The 21,812-nt window shown below is 43.4% G+C and overlaps 2 protein-coding genes across 6 annotated transcripts in view; one reads left to right on the top strand and one right to left on the bottom strand.

The window, feature by feature from the left end:
* LOC139530214 (non-muscle caldesmon-like) overlaps nucleotides 1-18,833 on the top strand; it is a 65,775-nt gene extending 46,942 nt beyond the window's left edge. For 2 of the 4 annotated variants that reach the window (XM_071326418.1, XM_071326417.1), the window contains 4 exons: nucleotides 5,289-5,387; nucleotides 6,360-6,443; nucleotides 6,577-6,688; nucleotides 17,409-18,833. In XM_071326418.1, the coding sequence (XP_071182519.1) occupies nucleotides 5,289-5,387; nucleotides 6,360-6,443; nucleotides 6,577-6,688; nucleotides 17,409-17,431 (318 nt within the window). In that variant the 3' untranslated portion in view covers nucleotides 17,432-18,833. The remainder of the gene's footprint in view (nucleotides 1-5,288; nucleotides 5,388-6,359; nucleotides 6,444-6,576; nucleotides 6,689-17,408) is intronic. The other 2 variants (XM_071326420.1, XM_071326419.1) reach the window with 1 other exon arrangement.
* On the bottom strand, nucleotides 6,771-21,507 carry LOC139530213 (mucin-2-like). Of its 2 annotated transcripts, XM_071326415.1 has the most exons (3): nucleotides 21,212-21,507; nucleotides 20,755-20,802; nucleotides 6,771-11,949 (listed from the first exon to the last, which is right to left on the bottom strand). In XM_071326415.1, the coding sequence occupies exon 3, from the start codon at nucleotides 11,932-11,934 to the stop codon at nucleotides 8,305-8,307; it is 3,630 nt and encodes a 1,209-aa protein (XP_071182516.1). In that variant the 5' UTR covers nucleotides 11,935-11,949; nucleotides 20,755-20,802; nucleotides 21,212-21,507; the 3' UTR covers nucleotides 6,771-8,304. The 2 variants fall into 2 exon arrangements, with proteins under 2 accessions (XP_071182516.1, XP_071182517.1); XM_071326416.1 differs by lacking the exon at nucleotides 20,755-20,802.
* Between the last annotated feature and the right edge of the window lie 305 nt (nucleotides 21,508-21,812).

Below are 21,812 nucleotides of genomic sequence, written 5' to 3'. Positions count from 1 at the left end.
TGTCTATTCCATTTGCACAACAGCATGTGAAATTTATTGTCAATCAGTGTTGCTTCCTAAGTGGACAGTTTGATTTCATATAAGTGTGATTGACTTGGAGTTACATTGTGTTGTTTAAGTGTTCCCTTTATTTTTTTGAGCAGTGTATATAACCCATCCAAGATGGCGTAGCAGTCGGACGTGTGTTTGTCTTGTCTTGTCCCGTGTAAATAGTCTTCGTATTTTTCGTATACATTTCGTATATATTTTAATTTCACTTTCCATCTAGGAACTGAATATACATTCCTACATTCCGCCTCACCCAATGTGGTACGGACCTGCTATTTTTTATACTTTAGAACCGTAACCCCAATCAGAAGCTAGCCAGATAACTAGCTACTAGCTAGTAGTCAGTTAGCCACTGCTGCGGTCTTCACCCTTAACTCGGACACAGCCAGCTTCAGCTCGGGCCAATACCTGCCAGTCTGCAAGCGCGATATCAACCCAGAGCATATAGGACTGCTTTTTCTCTACCACATCACCGGATTCCTGACGCAAGCTCTGGACAATTACACCGTATCATCACAGCTAGCTAGCTGCAACCGAGTGGCTACTACTGGCTAACACCTCTGTCCCGAAGCAAGCACCAGTTAGCCTTGAGCTAGCCTCGAGCTAGGCCCATCTGCCGGCTAGCCGAAGAGGTCTACCAGCGAATTCTTGGGCTACAATACCTCTTTTGCCAATTGGACTGGACCTTTTTTTGCCGACACAGAGCCCTGCCAATCCATCACAACTGGTCTAAATCAGCTACAAGCTAATTTAGCCATTTTTTTTGCCGCTGCTAGTAGCTTTTACCTTCTGCACAGACACCAGCCCTGTTATTAGCCTGGATATTACTCACCAATTTACCAGCATCGGACTGTCTCTCGACAACAACGCCGGATTCCTGCCGTAATCCCTGAGCCACTACTTCTGATCCTCACAGCTAGCTTGCAGCTAGCGCAGCTAGCGCAGCTAGCGCCACTGCCACGAAGCTAGCACCAGTTAGCAAACACAATTCTACAATTCACAACCTCTCTTTCGCCATCCGGCTTGGATTCTCTGTCGACACGACCACGTCTGAGCAGACCCCCTCCGTCTGAGCAGACCACCCCCCGGGCTACTAACTTTAAACGCCGCGTGCTAGCTTAGTGGAGGCCTCCCTGCTCCATCTACGGCTGCCCCCTGGACACTATGATCACTTGGCTACATAGCTGATGCATGCTTGACTGTCCATTAATTCACGGTACTCCATTCTGTTTATTTGTGTTTTATCTGTCGGCTCTGTGCTTTAACTCAGGATCTGTGTGTAGTTAATCCGACCCTCTCTGCCTAGTCGTCGCCATTTTTACCTGTTGTTGCTGTGTTAGACTAGCACCCTGTTATTGCTGCTGTTATCTTACCTGTTGTTTTAGCTAGCTCTCCCAATCAAGACCTGCAATCACTTCATGCCTTATTGTATGTCTCTCTCAAATATCAATATGCCTTGCATACTGTTGTTCAGGCTAGTTATCATTATCATTGTTTTGGTTTGCAATGGACCCTGTAGTTCCACTCTCCGTACCTCTGATACCTCCTTTGTCCCACCCCCCACACATGCGGTGACCTCACCCATTGAGACCAGCATGTCCAGAGATACAACCTCTCTTATCATCACCTAGTGCCTGGGCTTGCCTCCGCTGTACCCGCGCCCCACCATACCCCTGTCTGCACATTATGCCCAGAATCTATTCTACCACGCCCATAAATCTGCTCCTTTTATTCTTTGTCCCCAACGCTCTAGGCGACCAGTTTTGATAGCCTTTAGCCGCACCCTCATCCTACTACTCCTCTGTTCCTCGGGTGATGTGGAGGTAAACCCAGGCCCTGCATGTCCCCAGTCACCCTCATTTGTTGACTTCTGTGATCGAAAAAGCCTTGGCCTCATGCATGTCAACATCAGAAGCCTCCTCCCTAAGTTTGCCTTACTCACCGCTTTAGCACACTCTGCCAACCCTGATGTCCTTGCCGTGTCCGAATCCTGGCTTAGGAAGGCCACCAAAAATTCTGAGATTTCCATACCCAACTATAACACTTTCCGTCAAGATAGAACTGCCAAAGGGGGAGGAGTTGCAATCTACTGCAGAGATAGCCTGCAAAGTTCTGTCATACTTTCCAGGTCTATGCCCAAACAGTTCGAACTTCTAATTTAAAAAATTAATCTCTCCAGAAATAAGTCTCTCACTGTTGCCGCCTGCTACCGACCCCCCTCAGCTCCCAGCTGTGCCCTGGACACCATCTGTGAATTGATCGCTCCCCATCTAGCTTCAGAGTTTGTTCTGTTAGGTGACCTAAACTGGGATATGCTTAACACCCCGGTAGTCCTACAATCCAAGCTTGATGCCCTCAATCTCACACAAATCATCAAGGAACCCACCAGGTACAACCCTAAATCCGTAAACATGGGCACCCTAATAGACATTATCCTGACCAACCTGCCCTCCAAATACACCTCTGCTGTCTTCAATCAAGATCTCAGCGATCACTGCCTCATTGCCTGTATCCGCCACGGGTCCGCGGTCAAACGACCACCCCTCATCACTGTCAAACGCTCCCTAAAACACTTCTGCGAGCAGGCCTTTCTAATCGACCTGGCCCGGGTACCCTGGAAGGATATTGACCTCATCCCGTCAGTTGAGGATGCCTGGTCATTCTTTAAAAGTTACTTCCTCACCATATTAGACAAGCATGCTCCGTTCAAAAAATGCAGAACCAAGAACAGATATAGCCCTTGGTTCACTCCAGACCTGACTGCCCTCGACCAGCACAAAAACATCCTGTGGCGAACTGCAATAGCATCGAAGAGCCCCCGCGATATGCAACTGTTCAGGGAAGTCAGGAACCAATACACGCAGTCAGTCAGGAAAGCAAAGGCCAGCTTTTTCAAGCAGAAATTTGCATCCTGTAGCTCTAACTCCAAAAAGTTCTGGGATACTGTAAAGTCCATGGAGAACAAGAGCACCTCCTCCCAGCTGCCCACTGCACTGAGGCTAGGTAACACGGTCACCACCGATAAATCCGTGATAATCGAAGACTTCAACAAGCATTTCTCAATGGCTGGCCATGCCTTCCTCCTGGCGACTCCAACCTTGGCCAACAGCCCCGCCCCCCCCCCGCTGCTACTCGCCCAAGCCTCCCCAGCTTCTCCTTTACCCAAATCCAGATAGCAGATGTTCTGAAAGAGCTGGAAAACCTGGACCCATACAAATCAGCTGGGCTTGACAATCTGGACCCCCTATTTCTGAAACTGTCCGCCGCCATTGTCGCACCCCCTATTACCAGCCTGTTCAACCTCTCCTTCGTATCATCTGAGATCCCCAAGGATTGGAAAGCTGCCGCGGTCATCCCCCTCTTCAAAGGGGGAGACACCCTGGACCCAAACTGTTACAGACCTATATCCATCCTGCCCTGCCTATCTAAGGTCTTCGAAAGCCAAGTCAACAAACAGATCACTGACCATCTCGAATCCCACCGTACCTTCTCCGCTGTGCAATCCGGTTTCCGAGCCGGTCACGGGTGCACCTCAGCCACGCTCAAGGTACTAAACGATATCATAACCGCCATGGATAAAAGACATTACTGTGCAGCCGTCTTCATCGACCTGGCCAAGGCTTTCGACTCTGTCAATCACCATATTCTTATCGGCAGACTCAGTAGCCTCGGTTTTTCTAATGACTGCCTTGCCTGGTTCACCAACTACTTTGCAGACAGAGTTCAGTGTGTCAAATCGGAGGGCATGTTGTCCGGTCCTCTGGCAGTCTCTATGGGGGTACCACAGGGTTCAATTCTCGGGCCGACTCTTTTCTCTGTATACATCAATGATGTTGCTCTTGCTGCGGGCGATTCCCTGATCCACCTCTACGCAGACGACACCATTCTATATACTTCCGGCCCTTCCTTGGACACTGTGCTATCTAACCTCCAAATGAGCTTCAATGCCATACAACACTCCTTCCGTGGCCTCCAACTGCTCTTAAACGCTAGTAAAACCAAATGCATGCTTTTCAACCGTTCGCTGCCTGCACCCGCACGCCCGACTAGCATCACCACCCTGGACGGTTCCGACCTAGAATATGTGGACATCTATAAGTACCTAGGTGTCTGGCTAGACTGCAAACTCTCCTTCCAGACTCATATCAAACATCTCCAATCCAAAATCAAATCAAGAATCGGCTTTCTATTCCGCAACAAAGCCTCCTTCACTCACGCCGCCAAACTTACCCTAGTAAAACTGACTATCCTACCGATCCTCGACTTCGGCGATGTCATCTACAAAATAGCTTCCAATACTCTACTCAGCAAACTGGATGCAGTTTATCACAGTGCCATTCGTTTTGTTACTAAAGCACCTTATACGACCCACCACTGCGACCTGTATGCCCTAGTCGGCTGGCCCTCGCTACATGTTCGTCGTCAGACCCACTGGCTCCAGGTCATCTACAAGGCTATGCTAGGTAAAGTGCTGCCTTATCTCAGTTCACTGGTCACGATGGCTACACCCACCCGCAGCACGCGCTCCAGCAGGTGTATCTCACTGATCATCCCTAAAGCCAAAACCTCATTTGGACGCCTTTCCTTCCAGTTCTCTGCTGCCTGCGACTGGAACGAATTGCAAAAATCTCTGAAGTTGGAGACTTTTATCTCCCTCAACAACTTTAAAAATCTGCTATCCGAGCAGCTAACCGATCGCTGCAGCTGTACATAGTCCATCTGTAAACTACCCACCCAATTTACCTACCTCACCCCCCATACTGCTTTTATTTATTTACTTTTCTGCTCTTTTGCACACCAGTATCTCTTCTTGCACATGATCATCTGATGATTTATCACTCCAGTGTTAATCTGCTAAATTGTAATTATTCGATTTATTGCCTACCTCATGCCTTTTGCACACATTGTATATAGATTCTCTTTTTTTTCTACCATGTTATTGACTTGTTTATTGTTTACTCCATGTGTAACTCTGTGTTGTCTGTTCACACTGCTATGCTTTATCTTGGCCAGGTCACAGTTGCAAATGAGAACTTGTTCTCAACTAGCCTACCTGGTTAAATAAAGGTGAAATAAAAAAAATAAAAATAAAAACCTGCCCACCCAAAACCAAATCTATTGTGTGTGCTGGACAGCTACATTTATATGTAAGTCTGTCACAAGACACTATCGCATGCATACTGAATGGAAGTGTCTTGTTGAATGCCTGAGTTGACGTCTGTCTGGGTGTGTGTCAGCAGAATGCTGAAGGTCTGAAGGTGGGTGTGGCAGACCTGATCACCCAGTGGGTGAAGGGGAACCCAGATGGCACAAGCAGGAACTCGCCCCCGAGACCAGCTGTAAGTTTATCTCAGAACAGAGCCATGTACAGTATATATGGGTATACATTTAATGTATATGGCTCTGCATTTCACCAGTCTCCACCTGAGTCATCTTGGTTAACCCAGAACTAAAGTCTTGCATAGCTAATTGGTCAGCTTCTTGATTAAGTTCTGGTTCCATAAGTGTTAAGAGAGGCGATGAAGAGATACTAGAACAAGGAATGGAACAAGAACAAGGAGCTCCAACCTCTCTCTCTGCAAGTTACGGACAAGTTTATGGGCCAAATGTCTTCTCCCTTTCTGAAAATCGAAAGATGCCAACACCTGCGAAATCATGATTTGTCTAAATAACCTGTGACGAAAAACCCAAGCACCGGAACTAATGCTTAGCTATCAGTGCCCATACTATAAAGAGATCTATAAAGAGATCTATGGTACCATTTATGTTTATGTATTCTGCTCACAAGAGATTACCTGTGGAATATACACTACCACAAACGGCTTCCCTGTCACTATTCTCTAGCACTGGCATCACCTTTACATAGGTGGCTTAAGGTTGGACAATGTTGTACGATGACACACGGGGTGTCGCATCCCCTTTACAGAGACTGAATCATTTTCATCAAAACACAGCATTAGTGAAACATGTGTGTATCTACTTCCTTTACTTTCCTTCCTCAGTCTTCTTATTTCAACTCTCTTCATGTCCTCCCTTCTCAAGGTAACTGCTCTTTTCGCTTTCATTCCCTATCCTCTCAGTTTACTTCTGAACTATTCCACACGTAAGTGTTGGCAGTACAGCTGTGTACAGGCATGCAGAGAATCAGAGGAGCGCGTGTACAGTGAGCTTTATCCAAGGCTGCCCCCTTCTGGGGTGTAATTCTGTTGTGGCAGTTCAGAACCAAAGCCAAGAGGATTGCTTGTCTTGCATGGCTGATAAAAGCATTTGATATACAGCTGAGTTTCTGTTTGGTGCTGTTCATTCCTCAGGATGTAAAAGCTGGTGACGTGATGCAGAAAAAGAACATGTGGGAGATCATTGGAGAAACATCCCCTGGGAGATTAGGGGCAAAGGTGAGCACACTCACTCGCACGCAGACATACACACATTGATACACACATACAGTATTTGAATATTCTGTGACAAACTCAGTGTATTTACTGTGGCAAATGATCTCTGTTTTAAATCAGTCCATATGCTTTTCAGGGCAATCCATCTGGTAAAAGGTACAAATTTGTGATGACTGCTCATGGCAAATATGAGAAGATTCCTGTTGATGATGATGAATATATGGATGAATACACCAATGGAAAAGCAGGTGAGATGACTGGGTCTATACAATAATCATACACTTTAAAACATTACTGTAATTACCATGAGTAGTCCAATAATAACTCATATTTTCTTAGGCAAAAAACACATTTTTATTCTGCTGGTCCTGCAGATAAAAACCAACAATTACAGACACAATACCAGCTACAATTCAATAATTACTTCTATCAAACACCAAAAGTGCAATAGCTTTGCCCTTGACCTTGCTCTGCCCATTATCTTCACTACAGAATACATTTTCTCTATTTCATTCTGTAGTTCAAGATGAACTTTCTATGTCAAACATAAACCAAAATCAGCATTTTCCTATTCAAGTTTTTTTTATTTTCTCTTTTATCAAAAATATATAGAAAATAACATTTACTGTACACTTATACAGATAAACATCAGATTGCAAAACGGTTGAACATCACTCTGTCAATAGGAGACAATGTTCTTAATCTTTTTATATAGTCCATGCATGAAACACAAACGTAAAGCATCAATAACAAGCTGACGAACCTAGAGAACCTTAAGGTCAAATGCCACTCTCAGCTCTTGACTCTTCTGGGTCCCTCGTTTGAAAGCTGCATATTTGAAAACTCTGTGAAACATGCTAAATTTAACTTTCACATTAATCCTGCATTGATGTCAATGGGAAATTCGTGGATCTCAAATTAGGAATCTGCCCTAAGTACTTACTGTATACATTTTTCTTCGCATTTATCATCACTTGCCTCCATATCCCACAAGGCCTCCCCCTGACCCCTCATCCATCCATGCCAACAGTCAAAACACTTCCTTCATATAGTTGCCTCATCCCCCAGGAGTTAGCAACCCAAGTTCTCAAATAACACTCTCACTGACCTGTACTCCTAAAAAGGAAGATGGCAAAGCTGGCATTAGCATATGCAGTGTAATCAAACATTCTAACTTCTAAGAAGCGCCTGAATATCTAAGGTGTATTTGAAAAACGTACGGAAATAGCACCATTTGGAGAAATATACACTCCTTCTACTTTCATCCTCTCCTCCTTTTTTCATCCTTATTTGGTTACATTACTCTGAATCCCCTGGAGTCAAATTTCTCCAGATAACCAAATCCTGCATCAATATACTGTACAGTCTAGTTTTCAGTAAGTGGTGTACCTAAATACATTACACTACAGTCTCAGGACCACTTTTGAAAAAAAGATGTGAGGAGGTCTGAAAAAGTAATTCATTCTCCTATCATGGTTTAACAGTGGACAAAAAAGAAGCTCTGAGATTTACTTAATCTTTGTACATTTTAATCTCACGAGATGTCTGAATTCCTTTAAGACAAAAATATATTTTTCCTTATGCTCTGATTTTCAAGGTAATATTTTCATACTGTCAGAGAAAGAGACATTCAGACACATCCGTAACGTAGTCAGACAACAGAACAATCAGTGCTCAAGTATAAAGTTCAGACCACATTCTCTAAGAGACCGTCTTAAATATTGGACCCTGTGTCAAGCAGAGAGACTATTACACAGGACCTGTACATTATCACTACTATTTCTACACCTGTACACAAAGAAATGTAACAGAATTTTTCAAAAGGTTCTTCTGTTTCATCTTTACCAGTCCAAAGAGACATGGTTTAAGGACAAGTGAACCCTCTAGCTGTTCTGTTAAAGTCTTTTGGTTCCTCATCTTTATTTTTACGCCCTATGAGACCCATCTCAAACACTGTCGAAATTTTTGTAAGTGGCCTTGATGCAGCCTCTCTTAGCCTTTTGGCATCAAACTTTGGGCTGAAAAGGAGGACAGGCAGACGATGGACGAAGGATGGAATTTCTTTTGGTCCATCCTTTGGCTGCTCTTTTTTCTCCTCCTCACTTTTGCTAGCTTCAATCACCTGCATAATCTTCTCTTTAGAGGAGAACATATCAAAGAGAAGAGAATCCCACTTCTTAGCTGCCTTGGGAGGATCGTCAGCTGTTACAGCTGCCACCATGTCTTTAAATGACACCGTTTCATCCTTTTTCGCTTCACCTCCCTCCTGCTCAGTTCCCTTTGCGGTGTCTTTCATAGGATTTGATTCTGGGAACGTAGGTGGTTCTTCTTCCACCACCATATGCTTCTTGAGCCGTGACCAACCACTAAGTTTAGACTTCATCATGCCCTTTGGCTTTTGGATCACTTTAAGAAGAGGTGCAGCTGCTGGGAAAGAGTCTTTTCCCTCTTCCTTCTCTGTTGATGCTGCGGTTGGAGCTGATACCGCCTTTTCAGGTTGGGCTTCCTGGTTATCCTTTGGTTTAGCCGGAGACTGAACAGCCACCGAAGGCTTCTCAGGAGCTGAGGTCTTTCCAAGTGGAGAAGAAGTAGTCGGCTTTGTCCCTCCTGGTTTAGACTCAGAGGTTGCTTTGGTGGGCGTTTTAGGCTCTAGTGATTCGTTTAACTCTTTTTGTTGTACCCTGGCTTTAGCCACAGGAGATTCTGTTTTTGAGACAGGAGGTATTGTCTTGCTGGCATCTTTGTTTCCAGCAGAAGGCACGGGGTGTTGGGTTTCTGTGGTGGGTGTTTTGGGTTTTGGGATGACTCCATAAGTTGGGGTTTTAACCTCTGGTTTCTTAGCCTCAGGTGTTGGAGATTTAGCCCATGGTCTTGTGCTGGCCACAGTTTTAACCTTTGGTGTTTCTGGAACAGGAGTTGCCATTTTGCTGGTCACAGCTGTGGAAACGCTTGGTTCTGAGACATCTTCAGCTTGTGTAACAACAATGATTGGAAGCAGAAGCTTCACTGCTGGAGTCGTGGATATTATGGCCTCATTTAAAGAGATTTTTTCTTTGGAGGATGCTTCCTGGTTGGACACCATGGGCAAAGGATGTGTTTTTACAAGTAACTCTTGGGTAGGTATTTTAGATGCTTTCAACTCTTGCGTTGTGGTTTTAGATTCCTCTAGAGTCGGCGTCTTAGACCTGGATATGCCGAATGAAGGTGAGAAACGTTGGATTCCACCATGGGCAACATATGCAGCAGGAGTCAACCCATAATATGTATGGGTTGGTTTAGGGGCCACATATGTTGGTGTATTGGGCCTTTGAAATCCTATGGATGATACCCCAGCTGTGGGAGTCTTTGGTCTTTGATAACCTGCTGGTGGTTGTGGTCTTTGATACCCAACTACTGGTGTTGTTGACCTTTGATACCCAATTGTTGGAGTCATAGGTTTAGGCTCTTCATTCGAGGGTGTCTTGGGCATTTGATATCCATATGATGGTGCAGTAGGCTTTGGTGTCTCATTGGTTGGAGTCTTGGGCCTTTGATACCCATCTGAGGTTGCTGTAGATTTTGATGTTTCTTTGGTTGGAGTCTTGGTTCTTTGGTACCCATATGAGGGTTCTGTAGGCTCTAGTGTTATTTTTGTTGGAGTCTTGGGTCTTTGATAGGAGGGTGCAGTAGGCTTTGGTGTCTCATTGGTTGGAGTCTTGGGCCTTTGATACCCATCTGAGGGTGCTGTAGATTTTGATGTTTCTTTGGTTGGAGTCTTGGGTCTTTGGTACCCATATGAGGGTTCTGTAGGCTCTAGTGTTTTTTTTGTTGGAGTCTTGGGTCTTTGATAGGAGGGTGCAGTAGGCTTTGGTGTGATAATTGTTGGAGTATTGGGTCTTTGGTACCCATATGAGGGTGCTGTAGGCTTTAGTGTTTCTTTGGTTAGAGTCTTGGGTCTTTGATATGAGGGTGCTGTAGGAGTTGGTGTGACATTTGTTGGGGTCTTTGGTCTTTGATAGCCTAATGAAGCTGTAGGGGTCTTTGGTCTGGTAGACTCAACTTTTGGAACTTTTTGTCGAGGAGCCTCTGGTTTTGAAGTGTTTTCAGGAGGTGATTTAGCTGTAGGAGTCTCTTTTGATGTCACTTCCCCATTCGGAGCACCCTGACTAGTTGATGGTGATTTTGAAGGCTCAGACGTTGGCAGATTTTGAGAACCAGACAAATATGGATTGGCAGAATTAGAACCAGGTGTTGGTGTTTTAGATCTATGTGCATCTATAGTAATTGGTGAGACAGCAAATAAAAGTGGGTTGGGTCTTGATATTTCAATAACAGGTGTTTTGGCACGGGACACATGATATGAGGGTGTCTTAGGTCGACCTAAATTAGTTCTTGGTGTTAAAAAGTCATGAGTTGGCGTTTTAGCTCTTTTCACTTCAGATGTAGGTGTTGCACTCCTTTGGATTTCAGGTCTGGACGTTAAACCTCTTTTTACCCCAGATGTAGGTGTTGCACTCCTTTTGACTTCAGGTGTCGGTGTTAAACTTCTTTTGATTTCCGATGTCGGCGTTGTACCTGAATTCATTTTAGACATGGCAACCCTTTTGATTTCTGATGTCGAAGTTAAATTGCTTTTCACTTCAGATGCCGGTGTTGCACTCCTTCTGATTTCAGCTGTTGGTGTTATTACCCTTCTGATGTCTGATGTGGGTGTTCTACTCCGAGGTAATGTGTCTGCAGTAAATGTCTTTCCAGTGTAATCATGCAGGGGGGACTTAGATGCAGTATATACCCGAATTTGACGGACATCAAACATTGGTTTGGGTGCTTTTAGTGTAGCTTCGGTAGCTTTAAACCGTGGACTTGGACTTTTGCGGTGTATTACTACTGGGGCTAGTCGCAGAGTAGGTTGTGTGGCAGCAGAAGTGATTGTGACAAGAGCAACTGGAGCAGGGACTGGAGGAGCAATTTGAGCAGCAGCTGTCATTGTCACTTCAGGCACAGAGGAAGTTGGCACAGGCGTTGTGGGTGCCACTGCATGCGAGACTGGCCCTGGAATGGGTGATGGGGCTGTTGGAGTAAATGTGTAGAGTGGGGCCACATGCTGGGGGAAGGTGGGGGCTTGAGCAGCATATGGCTTTGGGGAGAACCTTGTAGTACCACCAAAAGTGGCTCCTTGTTGTTGCGGGTAAGGGGATGGCACATGCCGATAGGCTGGCCTGACAGCGAATCTGGGGTGCTGTGTGTAGAAGGGTGCCTCTGGGGTTTTAGGAGGGGTTGAGTGGTCACTGTGCTCCAGGTCAGGGCTTGCTTCGTTCACAGGGGAGAGGTTTGAGCGGAAAGGGACCGGTGTCTTTGCCATTTCAGGGGAAGCTTTTTTCTTTATTTTTTTCTCCGTTTTCTTGAGTAGTTTCTGGAGTCTAACATTTTCCTTGCCAGGCTTGGGCAGTAGAGCTGGAGGGTACTGCTGGGACAGCAGGCCTGGTTCAGGGACATTGCTATAACTGGCAGCCATGAGCAGTTTAACCCCCTGAAAAAAATATAAGACAGTGTGAGGAATATTTCTTTGGTTTTCAATGATACGGTATTGTGTTAGAAGAAAAGGGGCAGTTTACAATCAATTCAAACCTCCTTAGAGCTGCTCTCCACCCCCAAATCCAGCATCTCCTTAGAGCTGCTCTCCACCCCCAAATCCAATATCTCCTTAGAGCTGCTCTCCACCCCCAAATCCAACATCTCATTAGAGCTGCTCTCCACCCCCAAATCCAACATCTCCTTAAAGCTGCTCTCCACACCCAAATTCAACATCTCCTTAGAGCTGCTCTCCACCCCCAAATTCAACATATCCTTAGAGCTGCTCTCCACCCCCAAATTCAACGTATCCTTAGAGCTGCTCTCCACCCCCAAATCCAACATCTCCTTAGAGCTGCTCTTCACCCCCAAATCCAACATCTCCTTAGAGCTGCTCTCCACCCCCAAATCCAACATCTCCTTAGAGCTGCTCTCCACCTCCAAATCCAACATCTCCTTAGAGCTGCTCTCCACCCCCAAATTCAACGTATCCTTAGAGCTGCTCTCCACCCCCAAATTCCACATCCCCTTAGAGCTGCTCTCCACCCCCATCTGGGTCAATGGTATACACACTTTGAAAAAAAGGTGCTAAAATAACCATATAGGGTTCTTCATTTTGCGTAAGGTTCTACCTAGAACCCTCTGTGAAGGGTTCTTCCTAGAACCTTTTATAAATGGTTCTATGAAGAACCCTTTAATTATCTTAAGTTTCTTCCAAAAACCGTATATGAGATGTTCTACCAAGAACCCTTATCTTCTTCCTAGAACCCTCTGAACGGTTCCACCAGCCTTATTAGTATTTACAATATATAACACATACCATAATGCCTTTCTTTGAGGGCCACAATGGTGGTGTTATAAAACAATGATTTGATGAAAAGAATGTTGGGCCTTACTGCTATTAGCTCATACAAACGCATTGAATAACAGATTCACTACATGGAACAACAGATGGTCACCCCAAAAAATCTAAAGGAAGTTTGTTCTGAAGTGTTTGTCCTATATCTGAGCGATATTCAGTGCCTTGCAAAAGTATTCACCCCCCTTGGCGTTTTTCCTATTTTGTTGCATTACAACCTGTAATTTAAATTGATTTTTATTTGGATTTCATGTAATGGACATACACAAAATAGTCCAAATTGGTGAAGTGAAATGAAAAATATTACTTGTTTCAAAACAATTCGAAAAAATTTAAAACGGAAAAGTGGTGTGTGCATGTGTATTCACCCCCTTTGCTATGAAGCCCCTAAATACGATCTGGTGCAACCAATTACCTTCAGAAGTCACATTATTAATTAAATAAAGTCCACCTGTGTGCAATCTAAGTGTCACATGATCTGTCAGATGATCTCAGTATATATACACCTGTTCTGAAAGGCCCCAGAGTCTGCAACACCAATAAGCAAGGGGCACTACCAAACAAGCGGCACCATGAAGACCAAGGAGCTCTCCAAACAGGTCAGGGACAACATTGTGGAGAAGTACAGAACAGGGTTGGGTTATAAAAAATATCAGAAACTTTGAACATCCCTCAGAGCACCATTAAATCCATTATTAAAAGATGGAAAGAATATGTCACCACAACAAACTTGCCAAGAGAGGGCCGCCCACCAAAACTCAAGGACCAGGCAAGGAGGGCATTAATCAGAGAGGCAACAAAGAGACCACAGATAACCCTGAAGGAGCTGCAAAGCTCCACAGCAGAGATTGGAGTACCTTTCCATAGGACCACTTTATGCCATACACTCCACAGAGCTGGGCTTTAAGAGTGGCCAGAAAAAAAGAAGAGTGGCCAGAAAAAAGCCATTGCTTAAAGACAAAAATAAGCAAACACGTTTGGTGTTCGCCAAAAGGCATGTGGGAGACTCCCCAAACATATGGAAAAGGGTACTCTGGTCAGACGAGACTAAAATTTAGCTTTTTGGCCATCAAGAAAAACGCTATGTCTGGCACAAACCCAACACCTCTCATCACCCTGAGAATACCATCCCCACAGTGAAGCATGGTGGTGGCAGCGCCATGCTGTGGGGATGCTTTTCATCGGCAGGGACTGGGAAACTGGTCAGAATTGAAGGAATGATGGATGGCGCTAAATACAGGGAAATTCTTGAGGGAAACCTGTTTCAGTCTTCCACAGATTTGAGACTGGGACAGTGGTTCACCTTCCAGCAGGACAATGATCCTAAGCATACTGCTAAATCAACACTCGAGTGGTTTAAGGGGAAACATTTAAATGTTTTGGAATGGCCTAGTCAAAGCCCAGACCTCATTCCAATTGAGAATCTGTGGTATGACTTATAGATTGCTGGTGTAGGACTTATAGATTGCAGGAACCCTTCCAACTTGAAGGAGTTGGAGCAGTTTTGCCTTGAAGATTGGTTAAAAATCCCAGTGGCTAGATGTGCCAAGCTTATAGAGACATATTCCAAGAGACTTGCAGCTGTAATTGCTGCAAAAGGTGGCTCTACAAAGTATTGACTTTGGGGGGGTGAATAGTTATGCACGCTCAAGTTCTGTTTTTATGTCTTATTTCTTGTTTGTTTGACATTTTTTTTTTCATTTTGCATCTTCAAAATGGTAGGCATGTTGTGCAAATCAAATGATTTAAAAAAAATCAGGTTTTAAGGCAACGAAATAGGAGAAATGCCAAGGGGGGTGAAGACTTTCGCTTGACACTATAAGAAAGATCAGGAAACATTTGTTATATATTTTTTAACATGTTTTTAACCCCCTATTTTTGGCACTAAACACTCAACATGTACATGTTCGTGAGAGTCTCACCTTTGCACATTGTAGTGTGTAGCCCATACTGTTCAGATGCTACAGACAGAAGTTGGCAGATCAACTGTACCAACTCCAGACAAGTCCCAAGATGCTTGTGGGCAAAACGGAGTCGTAGAGCAAACAGAGAACACCATCATGTTCCAAAGAGTGGTCATAATATACTGAACAAAAATATAAACGCAATATGTAAAGTGTTGGTCCCATGTTTCATGAGCTGAAATAAAAGATCCCAGAAATGTTCCATACGCACAAAAATATTTTTTGTCAAATTTTTAGGAACAAATGAGTTTACATTCCTGTTAGTGAGAATTTCTCCTTTGCCAAGATAATCCATCCCATCTGACAGGTGTGGCATATCAAGAAATTGATTAAACAGCATGATCTTTACACAGGTGCACCTTGTGCTCGGGACAATAAAAGGCCACTCTAAAATGTGCAGTTTTGCCACACAACACAATGCCACAGATGTCGCAATTTTTAAGGAAGTGTGCAATTGGCATGATGACTGCAGGAATGTCCACCAGAGCTGTTGGCAGAGATTTTAATGTTAATTTCTCTACCATAAGCCGCCTCCAACATTGTTTTAGAGAATTTGGCTGTACATCTAACCAGCCTCACGCAGACCACGTGTAACCACGCCAGCCCAGGACTTCCACATCCGGCTTCTTCCCCTGCAGGATTGTCTGAGACCAGACAACTGATGAAACTGAGGAGAATTTCTGTCTGTAATAAATCCCTTTCGTGGGGAAAAACTAATTCTGATTGGCTGGGCCTGGCTCCCCTGTGGGTGGGCCTAGCTCCCAAGTGAGTGGGCCTATGCCCTCCTAGGCCCACCCATGGCTGCGCCCCTGCACAGTCATATGAAATCCATAGATTAGGTTCTAATTAATATATTTAAATTGACTGATTTCCTGAACTGAACTGTAACTCGGTAAAATTGTTGAAATTATTGCATGTTGCGTTTATATTTTTGTTCAGTATGGTTTGTAGGCCAAACCGTTTGGACACTACAGAGGATTTTGTGAGAGAACCGATTTTCGGGATGTCTCATGGTCTGACAAAACACCACTCTAGCTTTGTCACCTTTCACCGCAGATGCAGAAGTGCGACATAGTCGGATGGGGTGGATTGAGATATCTCTAGCTTAAACTGACGGATTTTTATGGAGATTTTATTATGTTAATTAGATTTCCACGGGTGCGGACATCGACCAGAGTTGTTTTTAATCACTTGCAACCTGCTTTCGGAATGACTGCCAGGGAAAGGAAAATGTATATATGAGACTACCTAAACCATCTAAACTGGAACAACCATCTCAGTAACGAGTGCAATAATTCCTGCTACTAACAGATTGGATTAGTTTAGAAAAATCTATGTTATTTATCTTTATGTAGCATAAGATCAGTCAATAATTGTACATGCAAAAACACAGATAGTTAGGCAAACATTTCTAAAAATCGACCTGCTGTAGAGCATGCTGGAAAATATGATAATAATGGGCATGGTTTTGAGTGTTTTACTCAGCACAGAGTAAAAATAACACAATCACACTCCAACACACCAACACATGGGGTTATTTTACATCACTGAGTGTTAATTTACCTCTTTACAGAGGTAGGGCTCTATTCAATCTGCGTTGGGGAAGTTCAGCATAACTGAAATTTAAAGGCAATGTTCCCGCTTTAGAGGAGACTGCATTCACCGTAAATGCTCCATATCGGCCGGCTGCGACACAGCCCGGGATCAAACCCGGATCTGCAGTGACGCCTCTAGCACTGCGATGTAGTGCCTTAGACCGCTGCGCCACTCGGGAGGCCTCAGGAAGAGTCTTGGTGGTTCAAAACTTCTTCCAATTAAGAATGATGGAGGCCACTGTGTTCTTGGGGACCTTCAATGCTGCAGAATTGTTTTGTTACCCTCCCCAGATCTGTGCCTCGACACAATCCTGTCTCTGAGCTCTACGGACATTTCCTTCAACCTCATGGCTTGGTTTTTTCTCTGACATGCACTGTCAACTGTGGGACCTGATATAGACAGGTGTGTGTCTTTCCAAATCATGTCCAATCAATTGAATTTAACACAGATGGACTCCAATAAAGTTGCAGAAACATCTCAAGGGTGATCAATGGAAACAGGATGCACCTGAGCTCAATTTCGAGTCTCATAGCAAAGGGTCTGAATACTTATGTAAATAAGGATTTTTTATTTATTTTTATTTTTATTGAATTAGCAAACATTTCTAAAACCCTGTTTTTGCTTTGTCATTATGGGGTATTGTGTGTTGATTGATGAGGGGGCAAAATAATTTAATCAATTTTAGAATAAGGCTGTAACGTAACAAAATGTGGAAAAAGGGGTCTGAAATTTAAAAAAAATAACTCTAGGGGGTTCAGGTTTAAGCACTGAGGTAAACACTAATGCTCAAGTCACTTAAGAAAGAAAGAAAAATACAATTAAAAGCTTATTCAAATTCAGAAGGGTTCTATGTAGAACCTTGCCTTCCAAAGAACCCTCGTCTTCCAAACTTTTTCTAAGAGTGTAGATCAGTGGCTGACTTATTCATTGACCATCAAAAACATAATCAACACACCATTGGTAAACAAACATCTGAATACTTTTTTATTTCTTTTTCAGACCTACCCCATGGTGAATATTGAAAAACATGTGTTGGTGGCAAAGACTTTCTTCTCAAGACGGTATGAACTTCAACAACACCGGTCAGCTTGTCAGCAAGCCCTGTGATGATATCCGGAAGTAGCATAACCTTTATACCTTTCCTACCACCTTTAGTAGGTAACTTTAGAGAACTTTTCAAAAGGTTAGCCGTTGCTTTGTTTTGTGTATCTGTATATTCACTTTGTACAAAGCAATGAGAACTCCCCAATTCTATTTCATCTTCAGACATAAACTGAGTGTACAAAACATTAAGAACATCTGCTGTTTCCTTGACATAGACTGATCAGAGGAATCCAGGTTGAAAGCTATGACCCCTTACTGATGTCACTTGTTTAAGCCACTTCAATAGGTGTAGATGAAGGGGAGGAGACACATTAAAGAAGGATTTTTAAGCCTTAAGACAATTTAGACATGTATTGTGTGTGTGCCATTCACACACCGGTTTGTGTCAAGAACTGCAACGTTCCTGAATTTTTCACGCTCAACAGTTTCTGGTGTGTATCAAGAATGGTCCACCACCCAAAGGACATCCAGCCAACTTGACACGAACTGTGGGCAGCATTGGAGTCAACATGGGCCAGCATCCCTGTGGAATGTTTTTGACACCTTGTAGAGTCCATGCCCCGACGAATTGAGAAAGTTCTGGGGGCAAAAGTGTGTGTGTGGGGAGGGATTAATATTAGGAAGGTGTCCTTAATGTTTTGTACACTCGGTGTATATTTGGTTACTTGTCAAAAGTATATGTCACATATGTTTATGTATATACAGTATGAATGTTTTTTTTACTCACTGGTTGTTTCTCTTCTTTGTTTATGCCATTGAAAAGTATTAGGTGAATGCATTTACATGTATGTTGGAAGTTATGCAGAAAGGAACATAAGATCTAAGCTTAGAATATGAAATGGTAACTCTTGTCCAATTTCCAGGTTTGGGAAGTTTAATCACTGAGCCCGTTATTTGTAATATCATGTTTAAAATTAGTGTTTCTTCTGGCATTTATTTGAGCACAGAGATTATCCAGACATCAGCATGAATATGGTGTTAAACACTAGGCTACACTGGCTAGCTTTTAAGCGATTCATCTCTTTTTTTACATGCATTAAATTCTGAATTGAAATGCCAAATTGTTTTGAGGTAACTGAATAACCTGGTAAGAGAACATTGCTTGTCTGTTGTATTATTTCCACTTTATTTCACACATACTAACATTTGATCCTGCCATTTAACCATGATTCTGTTTTCAGTGCTGCACACTGGGGTTTTTCCACATCCTTACTTATGCTACTAATGTGACAATATTGTGATTTCTGCTTTTTGTGTTAAAACTTTCTTTACCTTAAACCTATTTGTTTCTAACATGAAATAAAGCATTTTATACGATGATGTTTGTATTTGGTTAGTAGCATTTTTATCAGTACATTTTACGCAGCCAGACAACTGCCATTTGCAGAGGATAAAGAGGCGTAGTGAGTGGAAAGCGAAGGAGGGCAGTCAAGTTTAACACACTGCAATTAAGGCCTCACAGCTGATACTGGAAGGTTCCTTGGCCTAATTTTAGGCAGAGAGTAGAGAGGGCAGCCGATCACCTGCTCCCTTCTATAGATGCTCAGTCCTGTCCTGTACAGGCAGGGTGCATCACTTTCACTCGAAGGGGACAGTAAATCAATAACCGAGAAAATAACTGAGGGGCTGCTTATGCATATCAGATAGAACCTAAGAGCATATATTGGTCTAATTACTGTACTGTACATAACAACAAGGGAAAGTAATGTGTGAAGACACTGACACTTGTGCATGTGGGTTTACTGTACAAATTACCAATAAAGATCAAACAATTCACCAAAAACTATGTTGCTGATATATCACATGTTTTTATATTCTGGATTACTGTGACACTGAAGTCTGGGCAGTTAGATACTGTTACTGTGACAGTGTGAGGTCTGACTGGCAGCCATACTTGGCCTGCAACCTACAGGTCCAAGTATTGATTGAGAGTGAAAGTGAATGTTGAGCATTTGACCCCCGTGATGTCACTTGTGGTCATGGTCATTTGAGTAGGTCAGAGTTTTTTTTATGCACAGTAAACAAATGATATCATTGGAAGATCTTGACCCGTATCTTTTTTAAACCTTGATGGCTGTAAAAGTTTTAAAGTTCAGACCTTGATAGCTGTATTTAGATTGAAAAGGAATGTCATAAGCCTACAAATCAGGATATCATATTTATCTCTCACAGCCTTCTGTCTGGTTTAATAATAGAAATTGCATGTATAATGGCATATCAAATACCTTTTTACTTAAATCTTTTTTTATGTAGGTTTGTATGATTTAGGCCAGGGACACTAAACTACTATTTGAGAAGTTACTGTCACACAAATGTCCTTGGTGGCAAAGGTCCGGATGGATATTGTTTTTTATTGGTGTAGTGAGAAAAAAACCAGCTCGCAACCCATGTGACCCCAAACTGTTAAAACTGTTTACACCCCTCTTGTTGATCATAGACAAAACAAATGCCGTTTTAAAGCTAATTTGCTGCAATTCTACCTATTTTGCCATGGGGCAGAGAGAAAAGTGTGCAGTTTTAAAGCACATTTCCTGCAATTCTACACATTTTGACATGTCGAGGCCCCGGGGCACATAATATGGTCATGATAACTACAAGATTTAGATTGCTGGTTAGCCTAACTTACCTATCTAGCTAACATGGGCTAGTAATTGATCAACTCGATATTTTTGACAGGTTAGAAATAGCTCTCTAAGGTCTGTCAGTGAATGACATGACAAGAGGAAAACTGACTATGCACTACCAAATTTCGAAATTGCACCTCGTGCATTCTACTACTACAACTTTCAGCAGCATTAAGTTGAAAGCCCGACTGAGTTCAAGTCAGTACACGCGGTCCATATTGACACCGTTCTGGGTCCTGGATCCGGACCGCGGTCCACCAGTTGAGTATGGCTGTTTGAGGCCTCTACTAGTAGTCAAACACAAATGTAGGCCACTTCTGATCATGTTTTAAAGGGGCCACTCTGCTACAGTAACAGAGACTGGACCTGCCTCCTGATACATGAGAGGGGGTCATCCTTTTAAGGCTCTGGTAGGTTAGGCTTTTGGAGCACCTCCAAGATGCAAGTTCAAAAGAGGAAAGGGTAATAATAGCCATGCATCATACAATGGCTTTTGGGTGTCCACCTTAGGTGGGAAGAAAAATCTCCCATCCCCTACCCCTAAAAACATGCACATGCATTTAGTTTATGAGCACATCATCAGTAAAGCTATACAAATATAACAGCATTGAGCTTACCAGGTAATGCTTACTACCGTTGACAAACACGCTGGACAGGGGAGTCCCCTTACATTAGAAAAAGCAAAAACATTTACAGATTCAACTTAAAACACTGTACCAGCTTGTACTTCAACAATAAACATGCTACCACCCTGTGTTATATGTTCATAGGTTAACATATACACGTAGTATAGGAGTATCATGTAGGAGTATCAGAACATAAACCATTATTGTTTTAACCATGATATTATCTCGTTCCAGTTATGACTCCTGGAATGCAACACCCGAAATACAAAGCTTTAACATTGCATCGAAAATCCCTTTGTTTTTTAAAGACATGTCAAATAGTTTTAGCCATAATGGGGCTACAGTATACAGCTTCAACAGCTCTAAACCTGTCTCAATGCTCTGCCACCCAGCCAATAGCATAAACACATTACTACGAGCTGTCGAAAAGAAATTGTAGTGTATTTACCTGTGTGACTGCTGCTTGGGGGTCGGCCGGCTGCTGCCTGCTTGTCCCAGCCCGGAGTTTCAGAGCGGAAGGCTCATGTTGAGCGCAACTATACCCCCTTCCTACAAATGGAAGGGCCAGTCTCCATGGCAGTCCAAAAATAAAATCTGAGCCCTAAACTCAGAATGTGCTCCGTCGTGACAGCGCGCTAACTGCGACCGTCAGCCAGTCAGGGGGTGGCCATAGCACCTTAGATATCACCACCCCTCGCTGCGGCGACCAGATCCTCCTCTCTGAAAAATACTCTTTCAGAGTGGCGCCCCCTGCAGGAACGCATGAGCCAGCTCAGCTCAAGAAGCTTTTCTCTGCCAATTCGACCGAAATGTTAACCAATCACAGCTCCAGCCAGTGTACAGCATGGTCCGCCTAATAAATCAGTCCAATCAGGCGCCCATAACACAGTTAATGAGGGAAATTCATGATATCGCATATCTGTAAGGGTCTTAATGAAGCTAGAAAATGAGAAACATTCTCAGCATGACAGTTAGTTCTAAGAGCCCTGGGCCCGTATCCACAAAACCTCTCAGGGTATGAGTGCTGATCTAGGATCAGTTTCATATCA

Source organism: Salvelinus alpinus, chromosome 9 (assembly GCF_045679555.1).
Source record: "Salvelinus alpinus chromosome 9, SLU_Salpinus.1, whole genome shotgun sequence".
NCBI classification, from domain to species: Eukaryota; Metazoa; Chordata; class Actinopteri; order Salmoniformes; family Salmonidae; genus Salvelinus; species Salvelinus alpinus.
The sequence above is the reverse complement of the archived record's forward strand: the minus strand, read 5'-3'. Positions and strand labels throughout refer to the sequence as shown.

Excerpts from the sequence above, each read along its gene's own strand:
- LOC139530213 (XM_071326415.1), bottom strand. The coding sequence starts at position 11,934 with ATGGCTGCCAGTTATAGCAATGTCCCTGAACCAGGCCTGCTGTCCCAG.